The following is a 24315-nucleotide window of genomic DNA, read 5'->3' on the forward strand; positions in this document are numbered from 1 at the left end:
TCTACAAGTTCACAACTAGATCAGCTATCGTTTATAAAACGTTGAAATGACGTGACATTGTTTTGAAATATATTGGAAACTCTTTGAAAAGGTCCACCTATAATAATGGCATGTTCAACATAGTGCAGGGACAGCAGTTTGAAAAGAGGTTAATGCTAGTCCTTGGAATTATTCGTGATTGTATAAATAAGACATACAGTTTTGATGAGACCATTTCCCCTCTGAATGTTTTGATTAATATGTGACTGGTGTAATTTTTTTTTATATCTCACGATTTTGCAATCCATTTTTTCACCCAGTGTCAATGAAGTTGGGTGCATTCGGAAATGCGCACCGGAAGCGCCCCTAATGTAATCCTGGACGCTACACTTCCTCTACCAACCTGGGGAGGGCAGCGGACTGACCTCATGCTTCCTTTGCTATGCATGAGGAGTCCAAGCTGCTTCTTTTCACCTGACGGGGGAGAGTTTCCAACGGTTGGACGTAGCGGAAGGAAGACGTTATTCCGACCAGTTCCTTTCCCCTCCATCAGGCGCCCCGGCTGGCCAGGGGGAGGTAGTTTAGAGACCAGGATTACTGCATGTTTTTTTGTGAGGGTACCTAACCTAGGTGAGAACATGCAAACTCCACACAGAAATCCCAACAAGGCATACAAAGTCTAAGGAATTTCTTACTGTAAGTCTGTGACAATTTAGGACCACGATGGAAACAAGGCCCCATTGTGTTTGTGTTATCCTTGTAAATCGTACCTCAAGTAATGAATCAATCAATGCATAAGTCTTAAGGCAGTTATTATTATTAAGGCAGTGTGTCTCGAACGGTGCATCAGGAAGCACATGAGAGAAAAAAATCGATCCAATTCCGATCATTTGATATTGAGCATCTACCGATTCTAGGGGTGTAACGATATAGTAACTGCGTCTAAAAATCTATTTTAATTCCAAGAATCAAAGTATATCGAAATGAAAACGGCAACATTGTCTTTGTATCGTATCGTTTTGCAATGCAAATAATCGGTATCGAATCGTTTTGTTATGCAAAGAATCGATTGTATCAATACAACATGTTTGTGCGTGGTGTTTAGCAACTTTTAGAAGAAAAAAGAAAAAGAGGGGTTTATTTACTCTGTTTAATATAATGTCAATGTATTTTAAATAGTCACTGTATCGATTTCAAATCATTGAATATCAGATCGGATGGCCATAATGAACCAATATCGTCCATGTATCGTATCGTCAACCATGTATCGTGATGCGTATCGTATCGCTGTTAAAATGTATCGTTACACCCGCCCTAACCGATACTGATTTGTCCCGATCCGACAATTATATTTTTATAGAACACTTATGCCATATACAGTATACAATTTCCATGTTATTTATCAAGTGCAATATCATGATATGGATATAATATTGATGCCCTGACCTGGCTGCCCATGTGCACTGAAAGACCTTTTAACCCATTTAGGCCTGACGTAGGCTCTGAAAGAATATATATTCAAAGATTTGTGCCGCATTTACACGATTTTTCAAAAATAGCAAACCTACAAGCTCATAGCTAATATTGCTTCTAGTTAACGGGCAATTATGGGCACTAGATTTGCCCGTAAACCTTAAGTTTAGCAGGCATATACAGTAATATACGGTAAGACACAGGTGTGACGGTACAATTCGAGAGTTTACCGGAGTTTATTGGAAAGTTTAACGGGAGTTTCCTGTAATATATACATCCGTATTCCATGCTCTGTGATATAAGGGTTAGGGTTTTCCCATTCAGACATATTATTAATAATAATATTAATAATAATAACAAATTCATAATATTAATAACACACGGCAGCAGAGCAGATCTTTGTGAGAACCTGCTCAACTGTTATCGAACCGAAAGCAATATTATTTTCCGTTATGCCGTTCCATTTTCAAAATAATGAGATCAAAAGTGGACTTGGTGAAATGCTATAATGGCCACGCAGGCAGTCTAAAATCACTCTGCTCACGAGACACATTTGGTAAAATGGTAATATGGTACATTTACTGTATATACTCCCAAAGCGCTTTACATAGATTGTGCATTACATTCACACATTCACGCACCGATGGCGGTGGAAACCATGCAAGGCACCAGTGTCTTGCACCAGTGTCCCATTTGTTAGTTATATGTAATGCTATATCGTTCAAAATGTGAGTTATCACTCATTCATTCGTAGCATCACAATGCTATAGCTATGGGGCTCTCTTGCAGTTTTCTGAGCACAACGTAGTAGTAAAAGTTCAAAGTTAAAGTTTGCTAAACACTGAAGGAACGCGTACTGCACGTCTATAGGAAAGGCATCAGTCGAATGAAATGGAATGCATAGAAGTTGTGCAGTCTCTGCAAATCTACGTGTAAACTTTACAGACAGACAGACAGTGGGGGAAATTGCATCAACGTCCCCCCACACATAGACGAATACGCTCGCCAAATCTACAGGAAAAATAACAACAAAAAATCATACAAAGCAAGACAACAAATTATAAAGGAGTGATTTTAAAAAGTCACGAATTAAGTAGTATTTCCCATCAAAGCAAACGCTATACATAGTATGATGTAGAAACGTACAAATAAAAAAGAAAACGAACAAAAAATACATAGGAATCTATGGGATGAGCCAGTATACTTAACAGCCGAATGAAACGTATTGTGGCTGTTGTAATACCGTGCCATTGTTTTGAATGGTGCCGTGCACTGTCCACCCCCAGAAACACATTGAAAACATGTATATCTACTCTGATATCGAGTTATTATGGATCTAACATGGATACTTTGTGCAGCTCTGCCCTCAAGGCGAGTCTGGCGGCTTTCTGACCATTAAAAGGACAGTTTTGTTCTTTTTGTCCACCACCGTCTCCATGAAGTGCTCGTGGGGTTAACGTGGGGTCTCTGTGACCCCGTTTCCGACCGGTTCAGTTCTTTGTGGTTCTTAGTTCACGAGCCATGAGGTCCAAAATTGGAACGTTAGAGTGGGCAAAAGCATACCTATATTGAATCGTTATCCCCATGAAACTTCCCCAGTTGATGACTTATACGAAGACGATGATTTTATTGTATTAAGAATTTTACATTTTTAAATATGCCAATGAGGCATTATATAGGGAAATATGCAAAAAAGAAAAGAAAAAGCAACTACTTGTGGAAGGGTTATCATATCTTATCAACATGTATCGAGCATAATTGAGCATAATAGGTTTGCACTGTAGCATAGATTTGCAGCATAGTTTGGCGCCAGGGCTCTGTCTCCATTTACATCCCGGTAGTATGAACGTACTTTTTTTTTTTAGTCAAGCTATAAAGCCAAATGGAATTAGGCTACGGGGGAATTAATTAAGACCCGCGTGGCATCTAGAAACAGAGGCTACAGGTGGATGCTGGGCAGGCGGTGGGATTGTTCAAAACTTCATGAGCAGCACAGCAGGTTAAGCAGGGAGGCAGCGTCCGCACAGCAGGAGAGAGAAGCCAGGAATGAGCAGGTGGGAAGGGAAGATGAAATAGCCACTCATGATCAGGTAAAGAGTGCATGTGACTGGTCAGTGGTCACCTGATCAGGTAGGCGCGCTCACGAGTTGTCTGACTGAACTAGGCTCTACGCTTCGCTTATTTTTAAATCCACATGGTTAAAACAACCGTAAGAGAGTTCCATTTGTTGTCCTACGATATAAATTACACCCCATAATATTACAACCGTGGATTTTAAAGCTTTCGACCCATCTGAAGTGAGTGGTGCTGTGTGTGTGTGTGTGTGTGTGTTTGTGTGTGTGTGCTCTGCTGGCCACTTTAGGCTAGATGGCTCACCCACGCTGCTGGCCAATGGAGAGCGACGTAAGATCATAGGAAGTGTGTTGATTTGTGGAAATTATGCATTTGAGCAATACATCGCAAGCCTTTGCTTGCTACACAGGAGATTTTGTCTTAATTCATCCAAAACCCAGTGCAAACGATTCAACTGAAACATGCAATCGGGAAACGATTCTATGAATCCCGATTTGACTGCCAGAGGCGGGGCTTAAGGCACTGCATATTCTCCTTTGCGTGTGCGCAGTCGAGTACCGTGTGTTTACCAACAATGTTCTCGTTTGAATATTTGCTACTACCACCACCAAGATCTGCATCTGTGTTTGCATCATTGGCTATTGTGTGAGTGTGAGAACGACTGATTTAGAGATGACTCAGGGAGAGTGGAGGACCTCCTAACAGGAGCTGGTCTGCAGGGTGGAGTATCTCCAGGGTGGAGGTCCTTCAGGGTGGGGTATCTCCAGGGTGGAGGTCCTCCTAACAGGAGCTGGTCTGCAGGGTGGGCTATCTCTAGGGTGGAGGTCCTTCAGGGTGGGGTATCTCCAGGGTGGAGGTCCTTCAGGGTGGGGTATCTCCAGGGTGGAGGTCCTTCAGGGTGGGGTATCTCCAGGGTGGAGGTCCTTCAGGGTGGGGTATCTCCAGGGTGGAGGTCCTTCAGGGTGGGGTATCTCCAGGGTGGAGGTCCTTCAGGGTGGGGTATCTCCAGGGTGGAGGTCCTTCAGGGTGGGGTATCTCCAGGGTGGAGGTCCTCCTAACAGGAGCTGGTCTGCAGGTTGCTCTCGGTGAGGATGGAGGTGATGGTGGAGGTGTCGTAGAGGTCATCATCCTCGTCCTCCGAGCTCAGCACCGACGAGTCCAGGGCGGAGCGTCGCATCGTCTGCACCTTCCTCCTGGAACGCACGCACGTCCACATCATCAACATCATCAACATTTCCATTTGTGTTAACAATCCAACAATCAAATATCAAAATCCTGCTCCTGCTTTAATTGCCTTTTTATTAGTTTTCTCTAACCCTTTTGTCTAAATCTGTCCTGTGAATCACACAGAATACACCAGTGGTTCCCAAACATTTTCACATCAAGGACCCCCAAATTTGAAAAGATATGCCAGGGACACCCCCATAAGAATATTTTTACGGCTCTAGCAGTGATTATCAAAGGCCACCCATTTAATGGCATTTCTATCTCTGGGACCCCCAATAGTTTAACTCAGAGAGTACAAATGGAACTAAATGGACCTGTTTTTTTAGTGCTTGGGCCGGGTGAGATATCTTTGCCCTAAAAAGGGACAAGACATATGTGGTATAATTTTGTTCGTCTGACATCCAGGAGTGCTACACTGTGTGATAGCAGTTTCAGAAGGGCAGCTGAATATGATTTTAGGGGTATAATCTGATTATGCAAAACCATATAATTCATTGTTATCTAAACTCCAAAATTATTAACAAAGAGGTGATGGAGCGATCGGTGTAAATGTATGACAGCTATCATTTCAATAAACATGGTTATGACATGGCGTTCTAGACACTACGTGTAAGTGTAGCTTCTCCCATAGTAGAAAGGGCTGCGACGGCAAGGAGGTTTATGTATCGAGCACTGATCCATTTCCGACTGCCGTAGCCGTCGTTGCTTAAAGTCGCTATTCTCTACATGGTGGGAGTTGACTGGAACAACTCCCCTCTTCTGGCACAGAAAAGATGGTAGCGGATCTCGTTCACGTCACTGGAGGTGGTCCCAGACAGGTACCAGCTACAAGTGAACTGCTGCAGTCAGTCAAAGAGCTCTGTTGAAACATCCCAAGTCTGGCCAAGTTGTTTGAATCTCTTGAAAATCAGGGTTTTTCTTCAATAACCTCAGTGCATTCAGATTTCCATGACCAGCAAAGGCACTCACAATGTCACATCCTGTAAATATGTGACAGACTCTCACAGAGGTTCTCTCCAAAACAAAGGCCACAAACCGTGTGCGGTTTTGTGTACCACCCTTCTGATAGATAGGACAAGGGATGTGTTATTAGAATGCTAAACGGAGAACCATTTCATCAGTATCTCCAGAAGTAGCATAATACAGTGTGTGTGTGTGTGTGTGTGTGCTATCTCTAAGTTAAGTCTAGTTGTGTGGTCCTCTACTCGTTTATTACATGTTTTCCTGAGTTGCCTTGTATGCTGGGGTACAACCTTGAGTTTGAGAGTCCCTGACTCTTAAAAGTAATGTCTAAATGGTTTCTACATCCTCATAAACCCATCATTCAGTTTAAGATGTACAGTACCCTGTTTCAGAGAGGCAGGTATTGTGGATTTTCCCGGTATGGCTACAAGAAGTATAATTCAGCATGTCCGTTCTATATGATGTTGGTCATGCCCATCCATGGTACAAACATCAGAAATGTGCATAAAGTGAATAATTTTGGAGTTTAGATAACAATGAATTATATGGTTTTGCATAATCAAATGATACCCCTAAAATCATATTCAGCTGGCCTTCTGAAACCGCTATCACACAATTTAGCACTCCTGGATGTCAGACGAACACAATAATACCACATATGTCTTGTCCCTTTTTAGGGCAACAATATCCGATAGTAAGGCCTCTGGCCTAAGGACGTGTTGGGACCCCAGAAATAGTGCCTAGAAAATGAATTCCGTTCCCACGTCATGGGCACTACTCATTCAATGCATTTTTGCATAGATAATACCCTTCTAGACTTTGGGTTAAAAGTTCTACTCATATCCTGCAGTATTTTGTCACAAGCCAGAAATGTAAATATAACAAAAAAACGAAAATCTTGTGCATGCTGTTTTGCTTGTAAAATCTGTCATATTGATTTTGGCAACACTTCAGTGATGCTTGCGGAACTCGACTATGCCTCGTTCCTGACCGCATCACTGTCGTGGCATTAATCACGCTAAACCACTCCCTCGAGTGCAATATTGCTTAATTCAACTAGTCAACTAGTCGACTAGTAAACTAGTCAGCTAGTAAAAATCACTAGAAGTGTCTCTTTACTTGAGCTCGTTCTCCAGCGCCGCGACTCTGGTCTGCAGCGCCTCCTTCTGCTCCGCCTGTTCCTCAGCCTCCCGCTGGGACTTCCTCCTCAGCCCGTCCATCCTCTCCAGCTCAGACTCGCCCTCGTCCACCTGTCTCTTCAGCGCCTTCACGCGCAGAGACAGCTGCAATGCGTTAAAACAAAATATTATATCATTCAGAGACAGCTGCAACGCATTAAAACATAATATCACTCAGACAGCTGCAACGTGTTAAAATCTAAATATAATATCACTCAGAGACAGCTGCAACGCGTTAAAACAAAATATAATATCATTCAGAGACAGCTGCAACGTGTTAAAATCAAAATATAATATCACTCAGACTCTCAGAGACAGCTGCAACATGTTAAAACAAAATATAATATAACTATTGCCCCCATAGACTCTCATTCCATTTCGCTTGGAAAACAAGACCGCTTCCGGTCCAACAAAAACAGCTAGCGAATGTGATGATCGTCTATCTAATGTCGTGTAATGAGTATACACTACACTATAGCGTCGCAGTCCCGCCCCCTCGAGAGACCCGGAAAATAATTCCCCGTTCATTTTCCTCATAGACTTTTCAAAAAGTATTTATTTAAAGACGTTTTTTGGGCCGAACAAATAATTAGAAAACAGAAAACACGGCAGGTTACAACACTTTTTTTGTTGTTTTTCTTCTTTGTAATTATTAGTTTGGTCCAAAATATTGTGTTTGTTGTCATGATTTGTCACGACTCAAGTTGGCTTTGTACGACGCTTAAAAGGTCTTTAAATAAATACTTTTTGAAATATCTATGGGGAAAAATGTTGCTACGACAGTAATATATGGCCCTAGGGAGTGAGTGTGGAAATATAGTGGCCCTCTCCATCATCAAAGTCGCCCACCCCTGCTATACTCATAGTTCGTACAGATATTCTACTGTTAGGTTCTTAGCTTGCTTATGTTTAACCCATTCTGGGTGGGAAGTGGGAACCCCTTTTGGTGTTTTAAACATTATGTTATAATTTAGCTATTGAAAAATAGAAGATCTACAAGCTCATAGCGCGCCACGAGCTTGTAGGTCTGCTATTTTTGAAACACTGTGACAATGTGGCTCAAATCTTTGAATGTATATTCTTTCAGAGCGAATGTTTTTAACTCAAATCTTTGCTTTCCGAGAGGCTCCTGGCTGGAACAACATATTTTCAGATGGTTGGTCGGCGGCCAATTACATATTATTTTATGGAGTCCTTGACATGAAATATTGAGCACCACTGATATAGTATAGAAACATGAGGTATTTCAGAAAACTGTCAGGACTTGGAAGACATTTTTAAAATGTCGATGTCAGGCCTAAATCGGGTCAAGGACCTGGTCTCTCTGTTCGCTGTGCTGGTGGCGCTGCGGCTCTAGTCTATATAGTGTATACTCATAGTTCCATCGTACAGATATTCTACCGTTAGGTTCTTAGCTTGCTTATGTTTTAAGGACCTGGTCTCTCTGTTCGCTCTGCTGGTGGCGTTCTTCATCCAGAGCCATGTTGACGTCCTTCAGCTTCCTCTCCAGACGCCGCTGGGACGCCAACACAGAGTTCTTCTCCCTGGTTCACGCACACATGCACACGCGCACACACACACACGCACACACAGTAAATGGCATTTACTGTGTGTGTGCGTGTGTGTGTGGTGGTGGTGGTGGTGCGAGGTAAAAATGGAACTATGCATTTACTAAATGCATAGTTCCATTTTTACCTTGTGATGATCACGCTAAAGTCTCTCTAGAAGCATTCATATTCCAAACGAGAGGCGTGTTGAAGTTAGAAATGAAGTATGCCCTTTTCCCTAGATTATGTAGAGATTGGGAGATACGAGGCATTCTTTCTGAGCCGTAAACAAGGAAGTGAACGGCAGCGCGCATGCGCGGAAACAGTAGGAGTATGGTGCAGATAGAGGGGTGTACAGTGTATTATTTCGGGGTGTACACTACAGTGTAATATTTCGAGGTGTACACTACAGTGTAATATTTCAGGGTGTACACTACAGTGTAGTATTTTGGGGTGTACACTACAGTGTAATATTTCAGGGTGTACACTACAGTGTAGTATTTGGGGGTGTACAGTGTAATATTTTGCCGTGTACACCAGGGGTCTGCAACCTTTTTTAAATGAAGTGCCATGTTTTTATTTTCTAGATCGTCAGTGTGCCATATCAACATTAATTAATTTTAATGACACCACAGGAAAAATCAATCAAAAACTTATTTTGATTGTCAACAAATATAAAGTTTTTCCTTCTTTTTAAATATTTTCTTTCACGTTGTTATAATGATCATTAGACTCAGGGCAGAGTTCAGTTTTAATTAATGTAGAATGCAGGATGTAATTTACACACTAATGTGAGGGACTTCATTTATTTGACAGCATTTTTTTTTAAAGTTTATTTAAAACCAAAAATACTCTCTCACACACTTGCCAGTGTGCCAGTGATCACCCTCCTTTGTGCCAATGTTGGCACTGGTGCCTAAGGTTGCCTACCCCTGGTGTACACTACAGTGTAATATTTTGGGGTGTACACTACAGTGTAATATTTCAGGGTGTACACTACAGTGTAATATTTTGGGGTGTACACTACAGTGTAATATTTCAGGGTGTACACTACAGTGTAGTATTTGGGGGTGTACAGTGTAATATTTTGCCGTGTACACTACAGTGTAATATTTTGGGGTGTACACTAGTGTAATATTTCAGGGTGTACACTACAGTGTAATATTTCAGGGTGTACACTACAGTGTAATATTTCAGGGTGTACACTACAGTGTAATATTTCAGGGTGTACACTACAGTGTAATATTTCAGGGTGTACACTACAGTGTAATATTTTGGGGTGTACACTACAGTGTAATATTTCAGGGTGTACACTACAGTGTAATATTTCAGGGTGTACACTACAGTGTAATATTTCAGGGTGTACACTACAGTGTAATATTTTGGGGTGTACACTACAGTGTAATATTTCAGGGTGTACACTACAGTGTAATATTTCAGGGTGTACACTACAGTGTAGTATTTGGGGGTGTACAGTGTAATATTTTGCCGTGTACACTACAGTGTAATATTTTGGGGTGTACACTACAGTGTAATATTTCAGGGTGTACACTACAGTGTAATATTTCAGGGTGTACACTACAGTGTAATATTTTGGGGTGTACACTACAGTGTAATATTTCAGGGTGTACACTACATTGTAATCTTTTGCGGTGTACACTACAGTGTGATATTTCGGGGTGTACACTGCAGTGTAATATTTTGGGGTGTACATGTATGTACCTCTCCTCGGTGGTCAGGCGTTCCAGCAGCTCCTGGACCTTGCTCTCCAGCTGGGTGACTCCTGCTGACGGACGAGACTGACCCTCCATGTCCGCTAGACGCACCCTCAACTCCTTCAGCTGCACGCACACACACACACACACACACACACACACACACACACACACACACACACACACACACACACACACACACACACACTTAGTGTGTCGAAGTGTCCTTGAGCAAGTCTCTGATCCCCTTACTTTTGCCACCAGGCGGCGGCTGTGGCTCAGGAGGTAGAGCAGGTCGTCCAATGATTCATGGGTCAGCGGTTCGAATCCCGGCTCCTCCCGTCTACATGTCGAAGTGCCCTTGGGCATGACACTGAACCCCAAATTGCTCACCATTCACCACCATCGGTGTGTGTGTGTGTGTGTGTGTGTACAGTGCAGTCCGTACATGTCTCTCCATAGCGTTCTTGTCCAGCTCCAGGTCCTGTTTGGAGGATCTCTCCGTCATCAGCTCAGAGCGCAGCGAGTCCATCTGGTCTCGGCTGCGGTTCACCCTGTCTGTCAGCATCTCTACACTGGACCTCTCTTCTTCTAGCTCCGTCTCCACGCGCTTCAGCTTGTCCTACGCGCACACACACACACACACACAAGGGTAAGACCACTATTTTGAGGTTAGTTACCTTGCCATGACTCCAAATGTGGACAAGAATTAAAAAATAATTGCTCCAGTGATTAGAAATTGATCATTCAAAATATGCTCCTCATTGACTTACGTTGTATGCTAAAACAGCTCTCAAAGTCACTATTTTATTACGTAAACAAACACAAAGTTGATTCAGACAATATAGAGCATCACCAAAACTCATATTTTTACATAAAAATGTTAACTTCCTGTTGATTTGTCCATTTTATTAGGAAGAAAACCCGGACTGGATGCATGGATCCGGATCCAGATCTTCAAATAGTAAAATCAACAGGAAGTTAACATTAAAAAAAAAAAAAAACACATGAGTTTTGGTGATGCTCTATATTGTCTGAATCAACTTTGTTTGTTGTAAGTCAATGAGGGGCATATTTTCAATTATCAATTTCTAATCACTAGAAGAAAAAAAGAAATCTTGTCCACATTTTGCGTTACATCATGGCAAGGTAACTACACAACCCAAACCTAAAAAACGTACACTTTAAAGGCATTTGAAAGGCACTTGAAATTAAATAAAATTTCAACTTTTAAGCATTCCAATTCAAAAATAGCAAAAGAAGTCCAGATCTACAAGCTCAAAACGCACCGCGCGTAGACCGGCAATTTTTTCATCTCACCTCCAGGCTGCGGACCTCCCTGGCCCTGTCGCCGAGGCCGCTCCTGCTGTTCTCCAGCTCGACCTCCAGGTGGCGCAGTCTGTTGGTGAGCAGCTCCTTGTCCAGCTGGTGATTGTCTCTCTCCTCACACGCCAGAGAGAGCTCCTTCTTCTGGCGGGAGACCTAGTGACACGCACGCACGCACGCACGCACACACCAGAGCCATAGAGTAAGACAGAGTTAGGACATTGAGGGGGCAGAAATCTGAGCGCTCGAGCGCTGTTCATGCAGCCCTGGAGAGTGACAAGCTGGAGTTTTAAACTATTACAAACTGTAACAATGTGGCAACAAAGTCTCTGTAATGTTTACGTTGTACTCCTCAGACTGTGGGTGTTTCTCAAATCCTCCTCCAGTCTCCTCAGACTGTGTTTCTCACAGTGGTGGTACTTTTACTTAAGTACAATTGAGGTATTTGTACTTTAATTGAGTATTTCCAATTTCCAGTACTTTTTACTTCTACTCCACTACATCTCAGAGCCAACATTTTTACTTTTATTATTATTATTTGAAAACTTTAATTACTAGTTCATTTGGAGATTTTAATTTACATTAACCAGTTCAACCTTATACATTTCGGCCATTAGAAAATAGCAGATCGACAAGCTCACAAGGCGTCGCAACGCGACGCTTTGTAAGCTTGTAGATCCTTTTGTACACAGTTTGAACTTGAGTACTTTTACTTTTAGTACTTTAAGTACATTTTGATGACGATACTTTTGTACTTTCACTCAAGTACATTTTCAACTCCGTACTTTTACTTGTAACAAAGTAGTTCTAAATTGCATTATTGGTACTTTTACTTAAGTAAAACAATTGAGTACTTTTTCCACCACTGGTTTCTCACCTCCTCCTCCAGTCTCCTCAGACTGTGCGTGTTCCTCTCCAGGGAGGTCTGCATCTCGGCGCCGTGTCTCTGCGTCTCCTGCGTCTCCTTGCGCGCTCGCTCCCTCTGCTCCTCCAGCTGAGCCCGGAGAGCCTGCGCCTCCTCCCCGGAGGAGACGCTCAGAGAGCCATACTAACGGACAGACACATGCACGCACGCACACACACACACACACACACACACACACAATCAAACGTGAGTCGTACAAATCTGTGTTGAATCAATCATTTTGAACTTCAATCAGTGTGACACAATATAATATAATTATTATTTGACAACATCGGAATTAGCTTTTATGCAGCCAATGTATGTTTTATCTTTATCCACCCCCCCCCCCCCCCCCAACATATTAATTCTACAATCTCACAGCACATTGCATCGCAAAGCGTCGTCTATTAAGCTATCAAGGAGTTATCTGTCTTTATTTGTTACCTTAAAGTTTTATGTTATAAAATAGAAACTCTAATCAGATTCAAGTTTTTCAAATGTCGCACTTTTTGACAAACATCAGAGAGAGTGTTATGTTACATGCTTTTATTTGCCATGAATTTGCCATTTTATTTGCCATGATTTTGCCATTTTATTTGCCATGATTTTGCCAAAAGGTGTAGGCTGAAGCCTAAGGTTATTGTGCCTACCCTTCTAACATATAAATGGATTTCAAAGGTGAAATAATACAACAAAGCAAACAAGAGAAAAAAAGAAAAGAAAACTGATAGTATTGATTTCAGTGTCCAATGTAGTGTTAACAGTTCATAAAGTTAACATAACTATAACTAAATGCATTTGAAATTCAATAAAAAAAGGTTTTCAATTCAATTATAACAAAAATAGCCGTCTACAAGCTCAAAACGCTGTTATTTTTGCTATGACAGTAAAAATGTACTGTGGCCCTCTGGAGTGAGTGTGGAAATATAGTGGCCCTCGCCATCGTCAAAGTTTCCCACCCCTGGTGTACAGCACTTTGGTCAGCCTTGGCTGTTTTTAAAATGTGCTCCATAAATAAAAAAATTACTTGAACTTGACTCCTCTCTCACCTCGTTCCTGAGTTTCTCCAGGGCTCTGTCGTGCTGCCTCCTGCTCTCCTCCAGCTGCGCGGCGGCGTGTCTGAGCGCGTCCCTCTCCTTCTCCGCCTCCTCCCGCCTCAGGCCGGTCTCGTAGTGCTCCTGGTCCAGGCGGGACGCCCTCCTCTTGGTGTCGTCCAGCTCCGCCCTCAGGGCCCTCAGCTCCGTGTGGAGAGTCAGCTCCGCCTCCGAGTTCTCTGTGGCGCTGGCCTGGAGCTGGGTCTATGAGCGTGCGCGCACAGGCACACACAGACGCACGCACACGCACGCACACAGACACAACATAAAGAGGTAGGCGTGTAAACGATTCACCAAGGTTATAAAGCGTCGCAGTCCCGTTCCCTTACATGGACGACGACAGGCCCGGAAAATAATTCCCCGTTAATTCTTCTCATAGACGTTTCAAAAAATATTTATTTAAAGATCTTTTAAGCCTCGAACGAAGCCAACTGGGATCGTGACGACTCATGACAACAAGCAAAAAAATTGGGCCGAACAAATAATTATAAAAAGGAAAAACAACAAAACATGTGTTGTACCCTGCACATTTTTTTCTTCTTTCTATTTTGTTCGGCCCAAACAATTGCGTTTGTTGCCAGGAGTTGTTTTTGTCCAAGGCGTAAAGGTCTTTAAATTATGATATCAAAACGATAACTAACTGAAACTGTATTGTGTGTTTACAAAACTAACTACAACTAAAAATGCCCTTAGTAGGCCTATTCGTTTTTCTCATTACCAACAGTAACTGAATATATATATATTTTTAAATGGTATCTTTGGTTGAGTGTCCTCTGACCTTTTTTAATCTGTTTGGGTTATTTGTCAGGTGCGGACCTGACAAATAACCCAAAGTATGAAAAAAACTAAGACTAAAACTAATAAACTAAGTGTTGTTACAGTGCTGCTTTAATATTATAAACATATTTAATATTTATAACCACAATGGTCACGGAGAACTTTTTATCCATGTACGTTGCATGCGGTGTAAAAATCTTAAATCACATAACAAGACAATTCCAATTGCAATTGTTGCAACTAAGTGAAGAAACTCAAGCTGCTATAAAGTAACTCTTCTGCCCTCTAGCGACTGTTCTTGCAACTGCAGTGTGCAGTCTTTCACATCAAGCAGTAGCAGTCTATTCAGGCTCTGAGTCTGTTCTAACCTGAATAACCTGAATCTGAATTGTGAATCCTGAATCTGAATTTAAGCATACAAATGTATGAAAACAAAAGTTATGGTAGGTACCCTCACAAAAAACATGCAGTAATCCTGGTCACTAAACTGCCTCCCCCTGGCCTCCGGGGCGCCTGATGGAGGGGAAAGGAACTTTTTGGAATAACGTGTTCCTTCCACACGCTACGTCCAACCAGGGAAACTCCCCCCTGTCAGGTGTAAAGGAGCAACTTGGAGACTCAAGCATGAAGGAAGCATGAGTTAAGTCCGTTGCTCTCCCCTTGTCCCCCATATATGGGGACTAGGTTGGTGGAGGGTGTGTAGAGCCCAGGACCACATTAGATGATTGACACAGGAGTGAAAAATGGGTTACAAAATCGTGGGATAAAAAATATATTAAAAAAGAAAAGAAAACAAAAGTAATCTTTGAGGTCACCCTTCATCTTAGCGTCTGTCAGTCATCCACCTTAGACTTGCACCCTCAGTTGACATTTTTACTTAACCCATTCAGGGCGGGAGCCCCTTTTGGTGTTTTAAGCATTAGGCCTATGTTATACTTTAGCTATTTAAAAATAGCAGATCTACAAGCTCATAGCACGGCACAGAGTGCCGCACTATGAACTTGTAGGTCTGCTATTTTTTTTTAATCGTGAAAATGTGCCTCAAATCTTTGAATATTCTTTCAGAGTTTCAGTTTTTAACTCAAATCTTCTGGAGAGGTCGCCTGGAACAACATATTTTCAGATGGGAGTCGGCGGCATATTACATATAACTTTTGGGGTCCTTGACATGAAATATTGAGCACCACTGATATAGAAACATGAGGTTTTTCAGAAAAAAACACATTTTTAAAATTCCCACTACTCTGCCTATTTTTAATGCCTCTGTAACTTTTTTGCCTTTCTTTTTGCTCTCCACTGACCTTGCTCTGTTTTTGCTGTTGATGTTTTTTTTACTTTATGTATTTTGACTGTGACTTGACTTCTATGTTGTCTGATATGCTTTGTCTTTTTTTGTATTTTATCTGTAAAGCACTTTGCGCTGCACTCGTGTCACGAAAGCTTCATGACGCCTTATTATTATTATTAGTATTATAATATCTTGTTCTGGCACGTATTTTCTAACATAATGGTTCCAGAGGTAACAGAGGAACTCTTTGTGGGCTCCGTGGCACTGAGCAGAGGTGGGAGATTAGATTAGATTAGCTGAGATTATCCGAGATTAGTTTAGTTGAGCTTGGATTAGATTAGTTCAGATTAGTTTTTAATTGTCTCAGTGGGATATCAGTTTCCACTCCCTGGTCAACATGGAAACACATAGGTCAGGAAGCAATAGGATACAAGTCAACAAACAGGCTGCAGTAGGTCCAAAACTCAGCTGCCATTGCTCTCACCACACCAAGCCATGGCAGCACATCACCCCCTTAACACTTTCAGCGCCCCCTGCAGTTTCGAGCAGCAACCGACATGTCTTAGGTTTCACAACAAGCGGTGACATGGCTGGTGCAATGCGATCAGAAATCACTGTTTACATCTGAACGCCGGGCGTTTTGGACTAAAACAACAACTTTGGAGTATTTCCCGGAGAAAACAAAGAAACGTCAATGAGTGGATCCTATTATGGGAGGCGCGCGCATTGTTCCTCATGATGGGAAGAACGTAGGCGCTGTCTAGCAGCCTGGGCAGCACGGAAGGTTAGTGTTGAGCTTCGGCTGCATGGTGTTGATATAACCCTTACTACACGCCATCTGACAGGTATGGAGACCTCCAGGGTTAAATCTTAACCCGTCATCTGACAGGTTGCGCGGCGTGTTGGCGTGCATCGTGTTAAACACATCACCCCCACCCTTAAAGAAGGCAGCGGTGGCGGAACGGTTTGCGGAGCGGTCTTGATATCGGAATTAGATCATTGACACAGGGGTGAAAAATGGGTTACAAAATCGTGCGATAAAAAAACAACAACAACAAAAACAGAGCTGTCCGGGTGAGCTGTGAGCGGTGAGTCTATTACCACTGCGGCTCAGTGGTAATCATGTTGTAGTTTTCAGTGGACACCTTATCAACTAAAACTGGAGTATGAATAGGCCTTTAGTCAAGGGTTTCTTAGGCGTGTGTGAGGTGAGGTGAGGTGAGGTGCTTCAGCGTACCTCCAGGGATGAGATCTTGTCTCGGAGGCGAGCGTTGCTCTTCTCCTGCTCCCGCTGCATGTCCCTGGCTTCCTTCAGCTCCGTGTGGGCGGAGCTACACAGCATCTTGCTGGTGTCTAGCTCCATGTCGGCGGACGACAGCTTGTCTCGGAGCAGACCCAGCTCGCCTCTGGACTCCGCGAGCTTCGCCTCCAACTCCGACACCACGGCCGGCTCCAGGAGCTGGGCGTGTGCAAGACACAACACTATATTACACATGGAGCTGGGCGTGTACAAGACACAGCACTATATTACTACCACTACGGCATGACACATAGCATTATATTAAAGGTATATTCAGTGATTTCACTTAATTCAAATATCACTTATTTTTTTGTTTCGTTGTGATAATCCTCCCTACTATATAGTGTGCTGGCCATATAAGGAGTTCCTCCGTGTCCCCAGTTAACCCCTGGGGGTCAAAAAAACTTAGGTTTAGTTTTTGACTCTCTATCCTGATTGGACGAAAGGCTGGGTCCCACAGCCAAAAACGAAACCTAAGGTTTTTTGAGTGAAATCACTGAATATACCTTTAAAGATGGAGTGCCATGATTTTTTCCACCCTAAAACATGATCATCAGGTCTTATTGTTATAAAAGGAGGAAGGATATTTTTCAAAAAAGTGTACAGTATTTGTTAAAATGTCGTTTTTATGTGGGCACCCCCACCAGTTCATTAGCGCCACCTGGTGGTCACCAGTTTAGGCGTTGAGTGCCAATTCTCCCATTATAAAGAGAGAAATAATTTGTAATTATATGACGTTTATGGCTCTTAAACTGTATGCCTGGTTTGCCTGGTGGGTGGTGATGGGTGGTGATCCACCTGAACTGAAGCCCAGCACACACAGCTGTAGTTGTATGATAAAGGGGGAGGGTTTAGGGGAGGGGCTGATAGTGTGTAGTCACTATATTACTGTTTTTTTCATTGGCACGTTTGACTGTCAAGGGTTCAGCCTCCAGGAAGAAACCCTAAATACAAAGTGAAGACATCATTGTACATAAAAACGACTCCAGGGTGTCTGATGAAGTACTGTCACCTGAAAAACTGGAAAAATACAAAAAATTTGGTACTCCCTCTTTAACATTATTAACTCTGGCCTCGCTGAAAGGGGAGCTGTGTGTGTGTGTGTGTGTGTATGTGTGCGTGTGCGTGCAATAATGCATACAGTATTACACATACCATTATTATTTATTTATTAGGGATGTGCCGATGAGACATTTTGGCAGATATCGATATCCAATATAATTAATTGCTGTTATATTGGCCGATAACAGATGTAGTTATATATGATCTCATTCTGTATATATATATATTTTTTTTTATATAAGATATTTTTTTGCGGCTTACGCCTTTTATTGATTTTTTAAGGGACAGACAGTAGGCTGACAGGAAACGGGAGAGAGATGGGGGGATGACATGCAGTAAAGGCCGTGTCGGGCTCGGGAGTCGAACCCGCGGCACACTGCGACTGGATTACCAGTCAGGTGCCCAGACCGTTACGCCACGGCCTGGGCAATCTCATTCTGTATTGAAAAATTACAATAATTGCTGTTACTTTGGGCTTGTTTAATCGAACCAATGCTGATTAATCTAAAAACATCTAGAATCGGCCCGATACCGATGTGTTTGCCGATTAATCACCCATCACTATTATTTATTTTAACAGCTTAAGTATGACGGCCGTTAAAATGAGCTTACTGTAACTTTGTCCGGGCTGCCATAGCCGTAAAGGCGAGTTTTGTTTAATCCACGTTAATCGGCGATTAATTAGCATCACGTTAGCATGTTTGTAGCATTTTTAGCTACCTACAGACCAGGACAACGTAAAAACGGCCAAAATTCCCGCGTGCACGGCTGCACGCACGCAAGCCGTCTTTATATGGATTATGGCTCATAATCTGCTCAAAATGCAATATTCGGCACTTGATTATAGCTTAATTTGACTTATGAATGATCGCGGGGCCAAACTGGTCGCAGGTCAGTATTATGAGATGACTGACTTTCAGTTCCGGTTCAAACTGGTGTAAACATCTGCTACTTTTTGGGAGAGGTTATAGAAGAAAAAAAACTCACGATTTGTTTTTTGGCTTTTCTGCCTTTATTGATAGTATCAAGTGAAGATAGACAGGAAAGAGGGAGAGAGAGAGAGAGAAGGGGAGAGACACGCAGCAAAGGTCGTCATGAACGGGACTCGAACACGTTTGGTTCCATTTGTACACTCTCAGAGTTAAATTAACATTGATTTTACAATATAAATTGGGGGTCCCAGAGATAGGGTGGCCAGACGTCCGGTTTCACGCCGGACAGTCCGGTTTTAGACCCACCTGTCCTCCTCCCACCTCAACCTCCGGCCGGACACATAATTGTCAGTTTTTTTGTGATATACAGACACAGTGCTTGTGTCATAACTGTCATTTACGTCGTCTGGGTATTAAAATCTCCGCAGCGTTGCTCAGCTCCGCAGGGAGCCGGCCACACTCCCTCTGTCAAGAGAGAGGAGACGTTCGTAGTGTTGCCATGTCCGCTTAATTATAAGCGACTTTGGGCTTGTTTTATAAAATAGCCTACTAAGCCTAGTCAGGCTTCTTTGGGGCTTGTTTTCATAGACATGGTTGCTTGGTTCTCTTCCAAAACCTGGCAACACTGCCAGTGGGATGGTCGGTTTGTTTGTTGTGCTCTCACAATCACTTTAGGATAGTTAATGCAGAGATAAATAAACCAAATATGCCGAAATGAAAAACTACATTTAATGAGCAATGGAGCAAGGAACTCGACATCATAAAGAAAGGGAGGCTAAAGCACTGTGAACATATAGGCTACTGGCATCATACTATGTCCCACACCGATGACCATAAGACTATAAAAAAACCCACAAGAAAGAGATTAAACATAAAACATATCTAAACATGAAATAAAATAAATTGATTATAAAATGAATGGCCTTTGTGGTACCCTATAATTGAAAAAGGTTAATTTAATTAGCAAATATATGTTCTCTGTGGACATAATGCTGGAGATGATGGTGGTGAAAATTAGGTGCAATAGTAGTAGTAATAATATTAATATATGGGGGGGGGGGGGGGGGAGCGAATCTGGGAGGGGGGGGGGGTCGGGGGATCGGGCCCCGCAAAAGTGTCCTCCTTTCTGAGGTCTTGCAGGTGGCCACCCTACCCAGAGATAGAAATGCCATGTAATGGGGGGTCCGTATAGCCTAATGCATGTCAAACTTGGGGTCCTTGAAATGAAACGGGTTGAGAATCACTGCCAGAGCCGTACAAATCTTCTCTAATGAGGGCTCCCTGGCATGTCTCTTCAAATGGTGGCTAGCTAATTAGGGCTAATTAGCCCACTGTTCTAAAATGTATACGATGCGAGATGAGCCAAACCTTCTTGTTCTTGTCCTGCGCTTTGGCCACCTCCTCTTTGGCTCTCTGCAATTGGTTGATCAGCCTGTCGATCTCGTACTTGAGCTCCGCCTCCTGCTCCTGGTGCGCCTTCTTGGCGTGTATGAGGTCCAGAACCTTCCGGTCCGTCTCCGCCTTGAGTTTCTCCAGCTCCGCCTTGGAGCCCTGCAGCTCCGCATGGCACCGCTCCACCTCCTACACACACACACACACACACACACACACACACACACACACAAAGTGTTGTTTTTGGTTTTGATTTTAGTTTTAGTCGTAGTCTCTCGAATAGTTTTCATTGGGTTTCAGTCACAATTTAGTCACCTGGAATGTTTTAGTGTTAGTGTAGTTTTAGTCGACTAAATCTACAGTTGTTTTAGTGGACTAAAATGTATTTTGGCGGGGCCTTGATGCCGTCGTAATGGCTGTTTTTAGACTTGCTGAAAATAGCCGATCTACAAGCTCACAAACGCGTCGCGAGCTTGTTGATTGTTGTTTGACTTTGAGTATCTGCCGGGTACCAATTTTTCCTGATCCAATATTTATATTTTTATTATAGAACACGTTTATGCCATATCACAATAGTACAACATCTAAAATCACAGACAATATCCAGTCCATAATATTGATAATATTGATACTAAGGATGTCCCGATCATGAGTGGCGCGCTATGAACTTGTAGGTCTGCTATTTTTGAAAAATGGTAAAAATACGTCAGACAAATGGGTTAAATAAATACTTTTTGAAACGTCTACAACAATGAAAATTAATGAGGAATTCTCTTCAGGGGCCGCTCGGCGTCATGAAAACAGAGTTTGGGAACCTCTGGCGTAGACGCCCCGAAAAAGCCGGATGTGCACCAAAGTGAATTGAACCCACCTCTGTGGCGGTGAGTTTACCACTGCACCAGCTGTCTGTGTTGAGACTGATTGAAACAACGTCAACCCAGAGCCTCCCTGTCTGTCTGCGCGACCTCTATCTGCTTTGGTTGCCGTGGTAACGATGTAAACAACGTCATGACGTAGGAGCTACGTTGCTACTGTTGTTGAATTGTAGGTGTATACAGGTGCACATAGGCCCCATAGTGGATCCTATTTGTTCATCGATCTGAGCGTGTGTGTGTGTGTGTGTGTGTGTGTGTGTGTGTGTGTGTGTGTGTGTGTGTGAGTGTGTGTGTTCGGGCCTCATTCACGCGTAAAGAACATATGTTCTGTGCTCTGCCTGTGTTTGATGGCCACCTCAATGCTTTTCCAATGGGAGTCACATGGTTTGACCAAACATGTGTGTTTGATGACTGTGTTCTGTCCCCCTCAACCTCCATCAAACTAAAATGTTTGGTCAAACCATGTGACTCCCTTTGGAAAAGCATTGAGGCGGCGATCAAACACAGGCAGAGCACAGAACATATGTTCTTTACGTGTGAATGAGGCCTCAGACCATCAGTGTGTGTGTGTGGGTGCGTGCGCAAGCGTTACCTTGTTCAGACCCTCAGTGTGTGTGGGGTCAGGTGTGTGTTGCTGCACGGTGTTCAGTTTCTCCTGCAGTTCTTTAAGCTCCTCCTCAAACTCCTCCTTATCCAGGCGAGCCTGCAGCAGCCTGGCTGGCACACACACACACACACACACACACACTTAGTGTTTGCTATTCAAAAGTAGCAGATCTACAAGCTTGCATCGCGTCCATTCATCAAAATATGGTTTGATAAGCAGAAGCTGATTTTGAATGGGTTAAAGGTGTTGTGCCATAGAGTTAAAAAACAATTCTCCACATGCAGACCGCGGCCATCTTACCATATAAGTTAATGGCAAGGTGCTACCTAGGTGCAACTTCCATTGGCAGCCCATTCATCCAAACAGAAAAGTCCTATCTGATTGTATTACACAACGTCAAACTCAAACTGCTGCTCTCTGAGAGAACAGAAACTAGCTAGCCTAGTCACCCAGTCTGCTGCGCTCTGAGAGAACAGAAACTAGCTAGCCTAGCCACCCAGTCTGCTGCGCTCTGAGAGAACAGAAACTAGCTAGCCTAGCCACCCAGTCTGCTGCGCTCTGGGAGAAGGTACAGAGCGGCTGATTTATTTGTTTTGATTAGCTGTTCCTTTGCGCTGGTTCAAGCACGGCTAGAAAGCTGTTTCAACCAATCAGATTGCTTCCTCGGAACGCAGTTTTTTTTCCTTTTCACCCCTTCACCTCCGGGTCATAAAAGTGATAGGCGTAGCCTATTTGGGTTTGTTTGAAGTGTAGTATAATATTACAGTGTGTGTGCGTGCGTGCGTCCGTGCGTGCGTGCACCTCTACTCACTCCTGCTTGGTGGATCTCAGCTGGTCTCTGGCTGTGTGAAACTGCTCCATCCACTGGCTGCTCTCGTCCCTGCAGTCGTCCAGCTGTTGGTGCAGTGAGCGGACGGACGTGTTGACGCGCTGCCGCTCCGCCTCTATGCCCGCCTGAGACTGACATGATATTAGAGTTAACTATAGAGCACCGGAGTCTGACGTCAATATCGGTAGAGGGTGCAAATCACGGGTTCATGTACTTTTTTTTTTTTTTTTTTTAGATCGCCTCATATAAGAACTCCGTTTGAAAAATGACATGTCATCCGGCCGCATCACTCATATGGATATGTAGAATCAACTGACTGAGAGAAAATCGTTATTGTACTGAATTAGTTACATTTTCGTATCATATAGGAGTGACTGAATGTCGCAAACGATACAGAGACACCTCCCTGACAATAACGCAGAGACAGCTTGTTCATTTTTGGAACACAACGCTTATATGAAACTATTTAAGATCAGCCCATGTTTTCGCTGCGGTTTAGTGCAGAGAGAGAGAGAGAGAGAGAGAGAGAGAGAGAGAGAGAGAGAGAGAGAGAGAGAGAGAGAGAGAGAGAGAGAGAGAGAGAGAGAGAGAGGAGAGAGAGAGAGGAGAGAGAGAGAGAGAGAGAGAGAGGAGAGAGAGAGAGAGAGAGAGAGAGAGAGAGAGAGAGAGAGAGAGAGAGAGAGAGAAGAGAGAGAGAGAGAGAGAGAGAGAGAGAGAGAGAGAGAGAGAGAGAGAGAGAAAAAAGCCGGGAAGCAAACTCTTCTCCCTTCTGACTCCAAAACTGTGGAATGCACTTCCCATTGCAGTCAGAACTGCAGCATCACTCCCAATCTTCCGCCGTAGTCTGAAAACCCACCTTTTCACACTCCATCATGGCCCATAGCACTTCCCCCACCCCCTTAGATAGCATTTCTGTAGACTTAGATAGCATTTGATACAGACTTATAGCATGTTATGTCGACAGCACTATCATTGCATTGTATGTAGTCATAGCACATCATAGTACATATGTATAGCATAGTAGTATAGATGTATAGTTTATATGTATAGCTTCATTATATTCCACTGTTACTTTCTTAGCTTACGCATGTTTCTTGATAAATGTTTTTATGTGATGTATTCCCATGGTTTTTTGTTCTTGCTTAATGTAAATCGCTCTGGATTAAGAGCGTCTGCTAAATGCCTAAATTGTAATTGTAAATTGAACCCCTTTTGGTGTTAGCATTATGCTATGCTTTAGCTATTGAAAAATAGCAGATCTACAAGCTCAGAGCTTGTAGGTCTGCTATTTTTGAAAAATGTAAGAACCACTGACATAGAAACAGCTTTTTAGAATCTGATCTCAGGTCAGAAACATAGCCTTTTCAGAAAACTGTCAGCGTGTAGAAGACATTTTTAGAATCTGATCTCAGGTCAGAATGGGTTAAACACCAAAGTACCGAAACAATGTCATTTATTAGTAAACAATATCCTGAATTGGTAGGCCTACTTATCATTGGTATTCACAAACTCAACTTTTTATCATTATCTAGCTGACCATTTAATTGCACAAAATAATTTGATCACTTTGGAAATGAACTATAACATCTGTGGGTTTGACATGCTACACTGATGAAGACAGCATGTCAGCATAACGATGAAGACAGTGAAGAAGAATCTTCGATGCAGCAACTTGGAAAACTGGCGAGTTCTCCGGATCCATTAAATCATAGCGCCCAGCGATTTATAGCAGCGGAGCACTTTTACCGACGGACTGGATGTTATCCTGAATGTG

At 42.9% G+C, this 24315-nt stretch overlaps 1 protein-coding gene across 1 annotated transcript in view; it reads right to left on the reverse strand.

Annotated features, from left to right (window-relative positions):
* Positions 1 to 4534: 4534 nt before the first annotated feature.
* Positions 4535 to 24315, reverse strand: part of LOC310856555 (cingulin-like) — a 51790-nt gene continuing 32009 nt past the window's right edge. The window contains exons 11-22 of the mRNA XM_083762026.1: positions 22524 to 22672; positions 21698 to 21818; positions 20207 to 20419; positions 16782 to 17003; positions 13435 to 13683; positions 12359 to 12529; positions 11476 to 11637; positions 10604 to 10777; positions 10163 to 10281; positions 8329 to 8437; positions 6835 to 6998; positions 4535 to 4718 (exon numbers count right to left, since the gene is read on the reverse strand). Of these exons, the coding sequence (XP_083618152.1) occupies positions 4580 to 4718; positions 6835 to 6998; positions 8329 to 8437; positions 10163 to 10281; positions 10604 to 10777; positions 11476 to 11637; positions 12359 to 12529; positions 13435 to 13683; positions 16782 to 17003; positions 20207 to 20419; positions 21698 to 21818; positions 22524 to 22672 (1992 nt within the window). The 3' untranslated portion in view covers positions 4535 to 4579. The remainder of the gene's footprint in view (positions 4719 to 6834; positions 6999 to 8328; positions 8438 to 10162; positions 10282 to 10603; positions 10778 to 11475; positions 11638 to 12358; positions 12530 to 13434; positions 13684 to 16781; positions 17004 to 20206; positions 20420 to 21697; positions 21819 to 22523; positions 22673 to 24315) is intronic.

This window comes from Protomyctophum parallelum, assembly GCF_964188405.1.
Source record: "Protomyctophum parallelum genome assembly, chromosome: 3".
In the NCBI taxonomy this organism is placed as follows: domain Eukaryota; kingdom Metazoa; phylum Chordata; class Actinopteri; order Myctophiformes; family Myctophidae; genus Protomyctophum; species Protomyctophum parallelum.